Here is a 17102-nt window from a genome sequence, read left to right as displayed (position 1 = left end):
CCTCCTGAGTAGCTAGGATTAAAGTCACATTTCTGAACAAGTTAAAATGTCTTTATCTTCTTGTTTTCTCCTGTATTCTCCACCTCACCCTCATTTAGCTCCTGCCTTTATTATACACTCAAAAGCTTTCACTAAGGTCACCAATGTTCCTTGTGGCTAAATCCTGTGCTCATTCTTTGGTTTTAGGAAGGCCTCTCTGAACTGAAAACTCTTTCCCTGATTGGGAAATCATACTCTCATAGTCTCTCTTCCATCACCATGCTATTACTTTCTTTTTTTCTCTTGTTTCTTTATCATGAAGAGTCAGGCAAAACTAAATTGATGTTTTAGTTCTGCCACATACTGGCATGAAAACATCAAGCAAGTTTTGTCATCACTCTATGCCTTGGTTTCTCAACCTCAAAATGTGAAGAACAACAGTAACTACTACACGGGGTTGTTGTGAGGACTTGTAACATAAATAATGTAGGTACATAAGCACAGTGTCCAGCACACGTCTGTTCAATACAAATATTAGATGAGCACATACAAAATTTGAAATTTGGTAGCAGCCACACTAAAAAGTAAAAGATGAATTTTTTTTCCCAGTCCTGGGGCTTGAACTCAAGGCCTAAGTACCATCCTTAGGCTTTCTCATGGCTAGGGTTCTACCATTTGAGCCACAGCACCACTTCTGGCTTTTTCCATCTATGTGGTACTGAGAAATTGAATCCGGGTCTTCGTGCATGCTAGGCAAGCAGTCTACCTCTAAGCCAAACTCCTGGCCCAAAATTTTTCTTTTTTTATAATTTTTATTTATGTGGTACCAAGGAATTGAACCCAGGGCCTCATGCATGCCAAGCAAGCACTCTACCACTATGCCACATTTCCAGCCCAGATGGAATTATTTTAATAATATAGTGTCTTTAATAAATATATCCGTGGCCCAGAGTTTGGCCTAGTGGTAGAGTGCTCGCCTAGCATGCACAAAGACCGAGGTTCAATTTCTTGGTACCATATACATAGAAAAAGCCAGGAAGTGATGCTATGGCTCAAGTGGTAGAACATTAGCCTTAAGAAAGCCCAGGACAGTGCACAGGCCTTGATTTCAAGCCCCAGGACTAGCAAAAAATAGTTAAATTATTCAGTTATTATTATTATTCAGTTATTATTTCAGCATTTAATCAGTGCAAAATTACAAGACACTTGCATTTTTTCATATCAAGTATGAAATCTGATGTGTTAAGAATGCTTATAGTTGGGCCTGGAGTGTGGCTTAGTGGTAGAGGGCTTGCCTAGCATGTGTGAAGCCCTGGGTTTGATTTCTCGGTACCACATACACAGAAAAAAGCCAAAAGTGGTGCTGAGGCTCAAGTGATAGAGTGCTAGCCTTGAGAAAGTTCAAGGACAGTGCCTAGCCCTAAGTTCAAGCCCCAGGACTGACAAAAATAAAATAAGGAAAAGTAACATCTGTCCTTTAATCATGCTAAATAACATTTCAAGTAACTTATTACCAATTATATTAGCAGAAACTATACTGGACAACACAAATGCTATGGTTTGAATATCTGTCCTCTCACTTCATGTTGAAATTTAATTGCTATTTTATACTATTAACAGAGGTAATTAGGTAACTAGGGATACTATCCTCATGAGTGCACTAATGGTGTTCTTGCAAGGGCAGGTTGATTGGAAAAAAAAAAGGGGGGGTACAGTTTGGCCCTCTTTTAATCTTTCTCATGTGCTCTCTTCCCACATGAAACTTTCTACCACACATTAAGATAGAGCAAAAAAGCACTCACTAAATGAGGCCTGCAGATGTTGGATATCTCAGCCTTCAGAACCATCAGTCATACAAGCTTGCATTGTTTGTAATTTACCCAGTCTGTGATAGCAGCAGTAAATAAACTAGGGCAAAAGTTCTAGCACACAATATACAATCAATAAATACCTAGCATCATTGTTATCACTATTATTAAGATGACCACTCTGGTTCTCTGTGTCTGACTCTTTCTCCACAATGTATCAAATGCTAATTGATTATTTCTCAGTGTTCTGTCCTTAGATTTTTTTCTTTTTATTTCTTTTCCCTATATATTTGTAATTCCATCCATTTCTTCCATGATTTTGTTATTCATACACTAATAATTCCCCCAAATCAATATATCTTATCCCAATGTCACCCCTTAGCCTCTTCAACAGCTTCAAAATAATGTCCCTAAGGCATCTAAACTTAACATTTCCCAAGCCCAATTATCATCTCTTCTAATTCTAAAGCTTCTTCTCTTCCACTATCTCAGAAAACTCATATTCCAATCCACTCAGGTGTTCAAATCATAAACCTTGGGTCATTATGGTCCTTTCGCGCACCTTCAACCCTCACAGCCGATCAGCCACCATTTCCTGTCTGTCACACAGTCAGTGCTACTGTAACACTAGATTTGAAAGTGCACATTTGTTTCAAGGTAACTGATTTAGGAATTATTAGGGGACAAGTTAGCATAATGTAAATTTTACATTTGTTTATTGTCATTTGGTCTACAAGATACATTAATGTGTATCTGCTGTGGTGTAGTAGCATATGTTTACAATTCCATTCCAACTCTCAAGAAGCAGAGGCAGGAGTTCAAGACTAGTATGGGCCTTGTCTGACTCAGAAGATAAGCAAACAACAACAAAAGATATGCTGGATAAATAGAGCAAAGTATAGCCAGCTAAACAGAGTTGTGGCAGAACTTAGAAAACACATATACCAGAAACATCTACCAGCCACATACATTACAGGCCACACCAAACTGGTTCCAACTTTCATCTGATATCAGGGACTCTTCGTCAACTACTTCACAGTCACTTACAAGCTGTGACACTGCTTATGCCCTGGCTAACTTTGGGCACTCTCCTTCCTTTCTCTTCTTCCTTTCTTACTGCCTTCCCTTCTTCCTTCTTTCCTTCCTTCCAACCTTCCTTCCTTCCATGCTGTTTGGAAGCATGAACTCAGCACATGGACATTGTCCCTTAGCACTATTTTGCTCAAGGCTAGTGTTCTACCACTGGAGCCACAACTCCTATTTCTGGCTCTTTAACAGACTTTCCTACCCAGGTTGGCTTTGAACTACAATCCTTAGATCTCAGCCTCCTGAGTAGACAAGATTAACTGTTTAGCACATAATACTATAATTCACTATCGCTTTAATTAAACTTCTATCTTTTTCATATATATCACTGAAGTTTTGAGTATCATACTACTAATTGCATTTTTATCACATGACTTTCCATAGTATAGGAATTTTTAGTAATCTATATGTTCCATTATAGCAGAGTTGACTATACTATTCAACATTCTACAATCAGTCCATTTTTCTACATTTTCATTGCTATCAGTTTAATTCAAGTAACTATCATCTTCCACTTAGAAAAAGCTCTAACCGAGTACAGTGGCTCACATTTATAATTCTAGCTATTCAGGAGGCTGAGGATCATGGTTCAGATCCAGCCTGGCCACTAAAATCTATAAGACTCTTATCTCCAATTAACCACCAGAAAATTGGAAGTGGCACTGTGTCTCAAGGGACAGGGTGGTAGCCTTGAGCTGAAGAGCACCCAGGCCCAGAGTCCAAGTTCTACGAGAGAGAGAGAGAGAGAGAGAGAGAGAGAGAGAGAGAGAGAGAGAGAGAGAGAGAGAGAGAGAGAGAGAGAGAGGGAGAGAGAGAGAGAGAGGGGGGGGAGGGAGGGAGGGAGGGAGAACTGGACAGGCATGTACAGGGCTGTGTGTGTGTGAATGAATGCATTTTTGTTTGCATAACAATTTTATGAGAGACACTACTGGATTCAATGGGCAGAAGCCAGGAATACTACAAGTTCAACAATATCATTCACATAATTTGTCTTACCTAAAAATGCCAAAAGAGGCCCCATTAAGAAAAAGCACCTGGCCGGGAGTTTGGCCCAGTGGTAGAGTGCTTGCCTAGCATGCACAAAGACTTGGGTTTGATTCCTCGGTACCACATACATAGAAAAAAGCTGGAAGTGGTGCTGTGGCTCTAGTGGTAGAGCTTTAGCCTTGAGAAAGCCCAAGGACAGCTCTCAGGACCTGAGTTCAAGCCCCAGGACTGGCAAAAAAAAAAAAAAGTACCTATTTATAGTGGTTCAAGCCTGTAATCCTAGTTACTGGGAAGGCAGAGATCAGAGATATCATACTAAAGTCAGCTTGGGCAAAAAGATGTTTGTGAGATACTATAACAACCAATCACTGGAAGCAGTGGTGTAGGTCTGTCATCCCAGTGACACCGGGAAGTACTGGTAGGAAGATCATAGCCCAGGTTGGCCCAGGCATAAAGCAAGGCTTTACTTTAAAAATAACCAATACATGAGAGGCTTGAGGTATGGCTTAAGCCATAGCAGAGTATTTGCCTAGTCAGCGTAGGGTTCTGAGTTCAAACCCCAGAACAAAAAAGAAAACCCAGTAACTGATTTCTCATATCTGCTCTTAGCTCTCTCTAAACTGCAGCAGAGCTTTTTAAAAATGCAAATCAGATGATGTCTCTTTTATGTTTAATACCCTTTTTTTTTTTTTTTTGCCAGTCCTGGGCTTGAGCTCAGGGCCTGAGCACTGTCCTTGGACTTTCTCAAGGCCAGAGCTCTACTACTTGAGCCACAGCACCACTTCCAGCTTTTTTCTATGTATGTGGTTCCAAGGAATCGAACCCAGGTCTTTGTGCATGCTAGGCAGGCACTCTACCACTAGGCCAAACTCCTGGCCCCTTAATACCCTGTAATAGCTTTCCCTTACCCTAAAGATAAAGATAAAGTGTGATTTTAAAGCTCTTGCCTCCTCTCCAGCTTCATCTCAGGCCATTCTCCTCCTCTGACTAGCTTTCTTTAGCAATTCACTCAACAAATACTGATTAAGTATCTGTATATCACCAACCAGCCAAGAGAGTGATGAGGATATCACAGTGAGCAAGAGGCAGCACACATTCTCTCTTTTCCTGGCTTCTATGAAGTTACAAGATCTGGTCACAACTAAGGTCCTCACAACACGCTGCTTTTGTGCTTAGCCAATTCCTCCTTCAGATTTTAGCTTGTACACTTTCCCCTGGAAACTATACATTGACTTCACTTCACTCTGAACTGCTTACTGTTACTCAATGCAACTGAAATTATTTGTCCAACATCCATATTTGCAGAAACATCTACCCTTGGTACATGTCTGCAATCCCAGCTACTCAGAAAGTGGAAATGGGAGGATTACAATTCCAAGCCAGTTCAGGACAAAAAGAGAAGGGGGGAGGGGAGGAGGAAGGGGAAGGGAAAGGAGGAGAGGCAGGAGAAGGAAGAGAGGCAGGAGGGAGAGAGGCAGGAGGAGGAAGAGAGGCAAGGAGAAGGAAGAAAGGTAGGAGGAGGAAGAAAGGCAGGAGGAGGAAGAAAGGCAGGAGGAGGAAGAAAGGCAGGAGGTGGAGGACAAGGAGAGGCAGGAGGAAGAGGGGGAGGAGGAAGAAGAAGAGAGGCAGGAGGAGGAAGAGGAGAGGTAGCAGCAGCAGCCAGCAAGACTCTCAGTAAACAAACCAAGTGTGCCATTCAAACCTGTAATCCCGGCTATTTAGGAGGTGATGTAAGAAGAACACTGAGGCTGACGTAAGACTATTAAAAATAAACTAAATTGAGAGGCTGAGCTCTGAGGACTGCAGTTTGAAGACAGCCCAGGCAAGAAAGTCCATGAGATTCTTACCTCCAGTTAACTGGCAAAAAGTCAGAGGTGGGGGTATGGCTCAAGTGGAGAGCACCAGTCTTGTGAGAAGGAAATCACCCTAAGCCCTAGTACTGCCAAACACCCCTTCCCACCAAAAGAGGAGGAAGAGGAGGAGGAGGAGGAGGAGGAGGAGGAGGAGGAGGAGGAGGAGGAAAAAGAAAATTCTTTACACCCCCAGGACCTGGCACATAGAAGTTGCTCAAAAATATTTGTTGCCAGGCACAAGTGGATCACACCTATAATCTTAACTGCTTAAAAGGCTGAGATTCACAGGATCATAGTTCAAGGCCAGCCTGAAAAAAGTCTATGAAACTCCAAATCCAAAGTAGCCAGTAAGAAGCAGGGCTGGAGACATGACTCAAGTGGAAGAGCACCAACATAAAAAGCAAACCAAGCAAGTGCTAGGTTTTTAATTCAAACCCCAGTATTGAAAAACAAAAACGTAGGAGTGGGGCATAGTTCAAGTAATAAAGCAATAGCATAGCAAGCAGGAGGCTAAGTTCCAATTTTTTCTCATATACATGTGCATACACATGTATATAAGTAAGGATGAAAGTAAGGATATCCAATCCTGAGCACTGTCCTTGGGTTTTCTCAAGGCTAACACTCTACCACTTGAGCCATGGCTTTTTTCTATGTGTGTGGTTCCGAAGAATTGAACCCAGGTCTTTGTGCATGCTAGTCAAGCACTCTACCATGAGGCCAAACTCCTAGCCCCAGGATATCCAATTTTATATACATAAAATTCTGGCTGTATTCATTCACAAGTATGCATGTATGCATGTTCATGTCTGTATTCTTCTAGATCCTCAGTGATAGCTCTAATTGTCCTGGAAGGAGCTGGGAGTAGGGTCTCAAGACTGCTCTAAGCTGACAGTTCAATGACATTCCAAATGTCAGCAAACACCATCTTGATCCACTTTGTTACAGGGGAAGTAGGTAGAGGTGGCAGATGTGGAATGCTGGATGATGAAAAATCTCTCTTTCCTGATGCTGCCCACACCACTTCTGAATAGAGGGCATCTGAAAGACATTTTATCTCTTCACAGATTATAGAGTCCTTGAGAAACTGGGATGGCAGTTCAGTCCCAGCTGCTCACTTAGGTGCATACCTGGAACATGAAGTGGCTAGAGGCAAAAGAAAGGGTTAGACTCCCTTGTTTTTCCAGACTTGCTCAGTTTATCTCCTAAGAGGAAAACAGTGGGTCAAGAATAGAGTTCTTGGGGCCAGGAATGTGGCCTAGTGATAGAGTGCTTGCACAGCATACACTGTCCTGGGTTCTATTCCTCAGTACCACATACATACACAGAAAAAGTCAGAAGTGGTGCTGTGACTCAAATGACAGAGCACTAGCCTTAAGCAAAAAAAAGTGTCCAAGGACAGTGCCCAAGCCTGGAGTTCAAGCCCCAGGACTGGCGCCAAAAAAAAAAAAAAAAAAAATGAATAAAGTTCTCAGTTTCCCTTGTTGGGTACCCATACCCTCCCTTCTAAAGCTTGGTAGTCTGGTGGAGAACCAAGCCAAAGGGGCTCAGGACAGCCTTTGGCCCAGAGGCACCAAAGTGGCCCCAAATGCAATGTTACCACATGGGTCAGCTGTTGTTCCACCTTTCTGCCAAGGGACCTAGAGGCAGGCAGCTATCCACACACCAAAAAGTCTAGTGAACTTCACAGAGTAATTGTTCATGGTCAGTGCCTGCCTCGCCTGGCCGGGCCTTCACATTGCATTTGCTGAGGCCAGCATGCAGCCTGCAATGAGCTGTGACAGCTGGCATGCTGTCTTCTAGGAGCGTATGCCTAGCCCCATCAAGCCCTGCCCCTATGGCACTAGTTCTCAAAGACAAGCTAGTCAGCCAGCAATTACTAAGTACACACTGTGTATCTGGCTCCAATTTCACAACCAGGACATACAGACTTGGTCCCCATACTCCAGACAAACATGACTAGAAGGAAACACACATCAACTCTGTTTCAACTAAGTGAACTGTTATCCCTAAGTACAAGGGGCCTCAAGGCAAGAGAAGTGATATCTAAATAGAATCTTCAAGGAGGGGGCATATGATGACTGTGGAACATTTCAGGCAGAAGAAGAGCACAGGCCAAGGTCAGATGTAGGACAGAACCTAAACTCCTCAGACAAAAATGGAAGTAGTGGGAGTAGTGACTCAGTTGCATAAGTGACCAGCAGGAGAGAGGGGTAGAGGTCAAAGAACAAGAAAGGGAAGTGAAGAGGACCTGCATACCAGAGGAAAGCAAAGAATGTTACCACAAAGCAAGGAACCAAGTCCATAGTCATTCTCAGTGTAGAACTTCTTTCCTACTGCTCCATATGCTCCCTTAGCTCCAGCTACACAGATCAAAAGCGTCTTTTTACTACAACATATGCCTAGAAATCATTCTCCTGGTAGCCTGGCATATCCTCCTTCATTCCCCAGTTCAAGATCGAAATCCTTACAATATTTACTCTGACTCCTTATGGCCTCTTTTCTGAGCTTCCAGTAGCCCTCACCATGGTCTCTGGTGTGTTTTACCTTTAACTTCCTAGGAGTTACTAAGCTAATCCGTGGCATGAGGTTTCTGAGGTCTTTGTATCAGATTGATTTATGGGGTCAGTCTCCTGTAGACCAAGTCCCCCACAGCAAGGAGCTCTCCAGAGCAGGGATCAGTTGAGTCTACTTTACACATCCTTTCTTCTGCTCATCTAGGATACACAGCACATACAAGTAAAGCACAGTTTTCTAGATTATTTACTCTCTATCAGGGTCTCTATCCTAGCTACACAGCTCCTTCCCAGACTCATGGCAACCCATGGGGTACATTGTGTTAGTGCCTGGCCCTCTTCTGTGTCCAAAGAGAACAGGGCTTTAGGTTCCCACATGAGCAAGGCTCTGATGGTATCAGATGGAATCAAAGCCTACTCGAAGAAGCTTTCTTCCCAACTACAGGGTGATGTGAAGGTATCAGGAGGCTCAGACGCACACTCCTAAGGACATCAAAGAAGAATGCTTTTCCAAAGGTTCAGCTAGGACAACGTCTCTCCTGGTGACAACATGACTCCGCCCAGAGATTCAGCTGACTTAGAACCCTGGTATTATCCATGTCTGTGTGATTCCAACTAGGATTACAATGATTCAGACTCTACCCAGTGTCCTGGCCCCATGCAGCTCCCCGTTCCCAGGAATAATTACAACATTTCAGTACCTACTACCCAAGAAAAGAGGAAAAGGGGATGCTGAAAGAGAACAAATAGAAAGATAGCAGAGATGGAAGAGGAGCTCTTAGGCACAGGAGAACCAGAGCAAGGCTTTGGGTGAAGTTTGGACAGTACCTTTTTCAGATTAATCCACTGCTTGAAGTAATCTGCCACTGGAAGGCCCAAGTACTGGCATTGTCCTGGGAGCCTACAAGAAAGAAAAGAGAGAACAAGATGAATGAAAGGATGTCCCAACTATGGATTCTTAAGCTAGAAAGTTCAACACATGACAAGACAGATTTCAGAAGTTAATGCCTTAGCCATGGGTTTATGCCTCTCAAGAAAGGGATTCTATCTCTAGTACCATAAACATTGGGCTCGAGAACCTTCACTAAGATTCAAATGTGTGTGCCTAGAGAACCCACTCAAAATAGTATCAGCAGGCTGGGCACCAGTGGCTAACACCTATAATCCTACCTACTCAGGTGGCTAATATGTGAAAATTACAGTTCAAAGCCAACCCAAAGAAGAAAAATCCTTGAGATTCCCTTTTTTTTTTTTTCCCACCAGCCCTGGAGCTTGACCTCAGGGCCTGGGCACTGTCCACTGCTAGCTTTTTTAGTACTGAGGGATTGAACCTAGGACTTCATGTATGCTAAGCAATCACTCTACCACCAAGCGACATTCCTAGCCCACAAGATTCTTATCTCCAACTAACCACTAGAAAACCAAAAGTGGCATTGTGGCTCAAAGTGGTAGAGGGCTAGCCTTGAGCAAAAGAACTCAAGCATAGCACCTAGACCCCGAGTTTAATCCCCACAACTGAAATAATAATAATAATAATAATAATAATTAGTAATAACAGCAGCTAATGTTTTCTAAAGTTTTCTATGCCAAGTGCTTCACATTTAATCTTCAAAATGATGCTGTGAGGTATGAACTGCTGTCTATGTTTCATTGAGAAGAAAAGGCAATTAAGAAAAGTTATTCAGTGTCACATAGATAAAAATTGATACTACTAAAAACAACTTAGTTCTAAGTGAACCCAAAGCAGAGAGGCAGAGATATAAGGCAAGAGGGGGGAGAAGCACATGATATAGAAATAGGTGGGCAGAGATTCTTCGAAGAAGCAGTGAGTCTCTTCAGAGAGTTGTGAGGTAAACAGTTCTGGGCATCATGGACTGCGCTACCCAAAGCAGCAAGGATGAACGACCATAGACCAAAACCTCTGAAACCACTAGGTTCCAAAATAATTGACTGTTTTAAGCTGATTATCTCAAATATTTTGTCACAGTAACGAAGGGCTAACATGGTTCCCAAGGAGGAGAAAACAGTGGAGTCCAAGTCAAAGACAAGTAGTTTGGTAAGTGCTATGGCTTGACAATGTTAGACATTCAGGTACTGGAAACAATGTTCAATGCAACAACATTAAGAAGTGGAATCTTTAAAAGATGACTGGCATTAATACTGTTATCACAGGAGGGGGTTATCCTGATAAAAGGATAAGTTCAAAGGCTAAGTGCTGGTGGCTCATACTTGTAATCATAGTTACTCAGGAGGCTGAGATCTGAAACCAGCCCAGAAAGAAAGTCCTTAACACTCTTAACTCCAATTAACCAGCAAAAAGATGGAAGTGTAGTTGTGGCTCAAGGGACAGAGCACCAGCCTTGAATGAAAAAGCTAAGGGAGGCCAGGAGTGTAGCCTAGTGGTAAGAGCACTTACCTACCATGCACAAAGCCCATCTTTTGACTCCTCATACACAGAAAAAGCAAGACGTGTTGCTGTGGCTCAAGTGGTAGAACGTTACCCTTGAGAAAGCTCAAGGACAGTGCCCAGGCCCTGGGTTCAAGCCTCAGGACTGGCAAAAAACAATTTCGTAGGGACAGTGCCAGGCCCTGAGTTCAAGTCTCAGTATTAGCATGCACGTGTGCACACACACGCGCACACACACACACACACACACACACAGACACACACACAGACAAGTTCAGCTCCTGGGTTCTTGTCTACACCTCTTTTTCTGCCGGTTTCCTCCCATCTCCCCTCCTTCCTCCTCTCTTTCATCTCCCTCTTCACATCTCTTCCTTATACGTACCCTTGCCCTACTACCTACTACCTACTACCTACTACCATGGGATGATGCAGCATGAGGGCCCTTCTCAGATGTGGACCCCTAAAAGCGTACAAAATAAATACCTATTGTTCATAAATTACCCAGTCTCAATATAATGTTACAGCAGAACAAAACAGACTAAGAGAGTTAGCTTCATGGTCCTCAGACACATATATAGTAAGAGGCAATGGCACAAAAAGCATATCTATCACTCAAGGAGGCTAGTATTTGATTAATTTTCTTATTAGTTTTAAATTTTCTGCATCCCAAATTGGTTTAGGCTGCTCTCACAATCCTGCTTCTTAGTAATTCTCTGGGAAAAGGCAGGATAAATGCAGTTTTAGATAAATTTTTGACATATAATAAACATTAAATATTTATTGAGTCTGAAGATATCTAGGAAATATTTGGTAGAAGAACAATGTCTAGAAAGAATACATACATACATACATACCACACACACACACTTTTGAAGACAAACATGTTTGAAGAGAGTTCTGAACTACAGACTGAAATTGCTGATTCATTAATATAAGTAAAATTAAAATCACAACAATAGACAGGATAACCTAGGAAGAAAAATACAGAATGAGGTATGCAGAGGGCCTACATTCATGTCTTATTTTCGATGACCTAAGATAAACCACCTTGGCCAGGAGTTTGGCCTAGTGGTTAAAGTGCTTGCCTAGCATGCATGAAGACCCGGGTTCGATTCCTCGGTACCACATACATAGAAAAAAGCCGGAAGTGGTGCTGAGGCTCAAGTGGTGGAGCTCTAGCCTTGAGAAAGTCCAAGGACAGTGCTCAGGCCCTGAGCTCAAGCCCAGGACTGGCAAAAAAAAACCAAAAAAACAAAACAAAACAAAAATAAAATAAACCACCTTCACTAGACCATCACCACACTTGAGAAATTCGTATATCAATTAGAAGCCAATTACAATTTTGAACTCTAAAACAACTTTTAAATACTAAACTAAAAGTTGCCTCCTCACTACTTCTCTCCTGAGTTAAGAGGTATATGAAGAGAACAAGACTTCTATCTCTTTCTTGCAGAATCCTTCTAAGATCTGAGAGCCCAAAGTTCCCTTTCAGAGTTCTTCAAAAGATAAGGACTCAGGGGCCCGGAGTTTGGCCTAGTGGTGGTAACGTGCTTGCCTAGTATGCACAAAGACCCGGATTCGATTCCTCGGTACCACATACATAGAAAAAAAAAAGCGGAAAATGGTGTTGAGGCTCAAGAATAGAGCTCTAGCCTTGAGAAAGTCCAAGGACAGTACTCAGGCCCTGAGCTTAAGCCCCAGGACTGGCAAAAAAAAAAAAAAAAAAGATAAGGACTCAGCCAATTCACTCTCTTTCTTAGGGTATAAAATGCCCAAATAAGGTTACACATGCTCTTATGATCCCACATCACATTACCTATAGTAACTTAAATCTAGGTCATAGAATGGTCACGCAAGACAAGAGCAAAGAAAACCCCATCAGATTTAGTAAGGAGGAAGTCACAATTAATCTTGGTGAAAGCAATGTCTATATCATTAGGCCAGGTGGGAGAGGGCAGAGGGAGCCTACAAAGTGTAGAACAGGTAAGGGATAAGAAACTCCTTTCTTATAAAGTTTGGCTACAAGAGTCCAATTGAAATGAGTAGGCCAGTTCAGCCTTCAAACACTTAACATGCTCAGGCAGTATAGTATATATTCACTTCTACCCAATTTTTTTCTTATTCTGGCTGTACTGGGGTTTGAACTCTGGGCCTTATGCTTGCCTAGGAAACACATTATCAATTGAGCTCCAAAGGACTCATTTCTTTTAAGCTCCAAAATCTCTTACATGAGGCGCAGGTTCTATTCAAACACCCAGGAAAAACAATGACATTATCTATAATCAGCTAGTTTTCTGGTAGAGAAATTCTGGCTGAGACCAAGAGGATGAAGGAGTACCAGAGACCATATTCTCACGTAGGGCCAGGGACCAAGACTATGGGGCTATCAGACACCGTTTATGAGAGTAAGAGGTAGACTGAGGATCTAGAATATAATTGTCTGATTGAATAATTGTCTTGTTTTCTTTCATTTTCTTTTGCATTTCTTACTCTTGATGTTTGTGAAAATGCTTGCTGAGCTCAGCTATTTTAGACAAATCGCATCAAAATCATGAATGAAGAATGAACAGCATGGGGGAATAGGCATCAAAAGGCAGGGAGTCTCTTATTTTCCCAGGGCCATTTTCATTTTCAGCATCTGGGCTCTTTTAACTGACACAGACGAGGAGTCCTATTAGTGCTGGCCAGGGCTGGAGGCCAAAGGGCTGCCTCTTCAGTGAGATCTCAGAAATACAGTGCAAACCAACTACACACTTCCGCCCTGTTAGGAAGGGTCTCCTTTGGTTGGATCCTGCTTGCTCCTTTGGAGGATCTACACCAGAAGGACCACTTTGAGGTCAGATTACTGAGCCAGATACACATCCATCTATTGGGCTCAGCAACAGCTCTGAATTCTTTATCCACCCATGCCTGACTGGAGCATGACAAGGAGGAGAACTATCAATCTCATCCAGGAGCCTAAGAACACATATTCATTCAGGCTGTTGAAAAGTCCTGTGAATATTTCAGTTCTATGACACCAAGAAACAAGAACTATAAATGTACCAGAGCCCAGCCCCATCTTTATGACAGACATGGAACTAAGGGCCAACTTGTCCTCCCAAGTATCTCATGCGAAGACAGCTATACATTTCTATCACATAACTACATCCAAACTTAAGATTATACCAAGAGATTAACTATGTTAGCATGGCAGAATAGCCTTATCCTCCACACAAAAGAAGAAACTGAGGCTCAGAGAAGAAAAAGGATTTGGTCAATCACATATCAAAGAACAGAACTGGAAGCAGATGCTCTGCCTTCAAAGGCTCATTTAAAGGTCTCTAAGCCTCGGAAAGGCAAAGGCTGAGGCAGGGAGGGTGGTCGTCACTGCTCAAGTCATGTCTTCTACTGAGGTTCTTAGGAGCTAGGGTCGGCAGTTAGCAATGAAAATGTGATTCCACAAGTTCAGAAAACATTTGGATGCTAATGCCTCACTCCTGTGATCCTAACTACTTGGGAGGGGAATAGGTTGAGAATGGAAGGATTATGATCCCAGGTCAGCCTGCAAAAAAGTTCATGAGATCCTAACTTGAAAATAATCAGCCAAAAGCACAGCTCCTAGAATACCAGCCTACCAAACCAGAGGCCCTGAGTTCAAACCTTACTACCACAAAAATCAAGAAAGGAGGGCTGGGAGTTTGGCCTAGTGGTTAAAGTGCTTGCCTAGCATGCATGAAGAAAAAAGCCAGAAGTGGTGTTGAGGCTCAAGTGGCAGAGCTCTAGCCTTGAGAAAGTCCAAGGACAGGGCTCAGGCCCTGAGCTCAAGCCCAGGACTGGCAAAAAAAAAAAATCAAGAAAGGAGGGGGGGAGGGAGGGAGGGAGGGGGGAAGGAAAGGGAAGGGAAGGGAAGGGAGGGAGGAAGGGAGGGAGGAAGGGAGGGAGAGGAGGAAAAGAGGGAGGGGAAGAAGGGAGGGGAGGGAGGGGAAGAAGGAAGGGAGGGGAGGAAGGGAAGAGAGGGAAGGAAGGAAAAGAAAAAGAAGTCTTCTAGGCACAGAGTCTGAATGCTGTAAGTTCCTACCAGACACTGATCACAAGAGCCACTGGCAGTGGGCCCTGAACTAGCCTGCGGGCATGAATGTACAGGCAAATTTATGGTACCCAGTTCTCCATGCAGCTGGATTCACTGGGCACAAAACTCCCCAACTGCCCAAACATCATCTGGCCATGCTTATTACTGTTGCCCAATGAAATTTTATGCATCAAGTCCACAGGTGTGATTTCCCCTTCTTTATGAGGGTCAGAATGACATCACCAATGGCCAATAGAAAAGATCCAATTATGTTCAAGCCATAAAAAGGAATGGGATTCCCTCCTCCCCCTCCCCTCTTCACCAAATCAAAACTTCCTTCAGTTTCATGAATTTAAAGAAGCCCTCCTCCACAATCCTGCCTGTGGGTTCTAAACCAGGGTACATTATCACTTTACAGAGACTGTGGGGATCAGAACCTGAAAGAAGGTCTACCCTTGGCATTTATCGTATGGCCCTGCCTTATTACTGGTCTATTAGGGTCATCAGAGCAGAGCATCAGACTACCATCAGATTCCTCATTTCTATGTCAGAGGAAGTTAGAAAAGTTGCTTTTTGTTGTTGTTGTTGGTGGTGGTGGTGGTGGGTTGTTGTTGTTGTTGTTGCCAGTCCTGGGGCTTGAACTCAGGGTCTGGGCACTATCATTGTGTTTTCTCCAGACTAGTGCTTTACCACTAGAGCTATAGCATCATTTCCAACTATTTCTGTGTATGTGGTACTGAGAAATCAAATCTAGGGCTTCCTGCAGGCTAGGCAAGCACTCTACCACTAGGCCACACTCCCGGGCCACTTGTTTTATCTTTTAAATAACAAGAAAGGAATCAGACAAGCTCTCTCTTTCTTAGAAACAAGAGAACAATATGGAAGAACAGTGATGCAGAAAACTATCTGTTCTTATAAGCATAGACAACAAAGCAAAAGGAACCCAGATTTTCTTTCCTACCCCACCCTCATTCAACTCTACCACCTGCAAATTGAGCTGTTCTGGCTTGGCCCAGACAGCCCTGATAGCAAACAGGTGTAGCTAGCTCAGCCCTAGCCAATGCTGGGGAGTAACTCATTAAGAGAACACCCCCCTACACCTCGCTAATTGGTATGGCTAAGGTGGAGCCACTGTGAACAAGAGCTCAGCTTTGAAGATTGGGTGAACAAAGCTGGGGGGAGAGCTGCTAGGCTTGAGTCAGAAGCCATGATGGTCTGATGTTAGTCAGACAGACTGACAGACAGGCATCAATAGCCAGGGCCAACCAGAGAGTAGGCAACTTGTGCTAGAAAAGATCACAGTATTCCTTATCCAAGTCTATCTCTTCAAATCTTAGAGTCAAACCCAACTCAAGAGATGCAAGTCAGTCTTCCTTTTAAGACTCAAGCCCTTAAATGGAAGAGGGAATCAACAGACTCTGAAGTTATCCTCAACCGCTTTCTGCCTTTCTGAAAAGGCTGTGCGATCTGAGTCTCAGAATAAATACGACTGCTGGTTCTGTGACCTAACAGCACCAAGATACAGGTACACCACTCTCCTGTAGAAGCAAATTGTTATGCTCAAGTGAGTAGGAGTAAATTGTTATGCTCAAGTGAGTAGGAGTTCAGCTGCTGTGTTCAAGTGGAGTAAGGGAGAGGCTGTTTTCTTCAGCCATTAGAGGGCCAGGATTGGGAAGCAATGGGCCTGGAGAAGCCATAGGAAGATTCTGCAAAAGGATACCTATGATATATATGGATCTGTTTCCATCCAGTTTCCACATATGCTAACTCCAATATAATTCCAATGACTGTTGTCACCAGATGTCCCCAATCATAGAACTGCCACAATTTCCTCTGCTACTCTCCTAGTGTTGAGGCTGAACCTTGGGAAAGGTTTTCAAGCCTCCTGGTGCCCAATCTGGGAGCCCTATCTAGTGAGAGCTCAACAGCTGCCCACATGAGTCTGTATCCAGCATGTACAAGCCACCCCAGTCTGGGCAGCACTTAGCTAGGAACACAGCCCTTTGTCTCTCCTTCTTCCATTCCCTACCCAGAGGAGATAAACAGACCCTGGTGATGAACGGCCGGCCTTTCACGACCACTTTTCCTCAAGTTGAGGAGAGTAGCTGGTGATGGATGGGCTGGAATTTGGTTATCAGAAAGGGCTGTCAGCCAGAGGTGCCTATCTCCTCCCCCACTACGCAGGGCATCATTACACTGTGGCACTGAGGTAAAATATGACCAAGGGGAGGGAAAGAAGAAAGAGGAAAAGGCTGGGCTTACACACGGAGCAAATTGAGCAACAATGTGAGCAGGCACAAGGCTGGGACGTTAGTTATCTGCCTATGACACCTTTTATCTCTGCACAAATTGGTCCATCCTCCCCCACTGCATCGTCTTATACAAACAGAGGCAGACACAATGTGTCATCACTGCAAC

General features: G+C 43.4%; 1 protein-coding gene across 8 annotated transcripts in view; it reads right to left on the bottom strand.

The window, feature by feature from the left end:
- Positions 1–17102, bottom strand: part of Eri3 (ERI1 exoribonuclease family member 3) — a 140536-nt gene that overhangs the window by 59546 nt on the left and 63888 nt on the right. For all 8 annotated transcript variants that reach the window (XM_090335014.1, XM_090335016.1, XM_090335009.1 and 5 more), the window contains one exon: positions 9055–9127. In XM_090335014.1, the coding sequence (XP_090191140.1) occupies positions 9055–9127 (73 nt within the window). The remainder of the gene's footprint in view (positions 1–9054; positions 9128–17102) is intronic.

Source organism: Megascapheus bottae, chromosome 6, assembly GCF_031878675.1.
Source record: "Megascapheus bottae isolate mThoBot1 chromosome 6, mThoBot2.hap1, whole genome shotgun sequence".
Classification (NCBI taxonomy): domain Eukaryota; kingdom Metazoa; phylum Chordata; class Mammalia; order Rodentia; family Geomyidae; genus Megascapheus; species Megascapheus bottae.
This window is presented reverse-complemented; position numbering and strand designations above follow the sequence as displayed.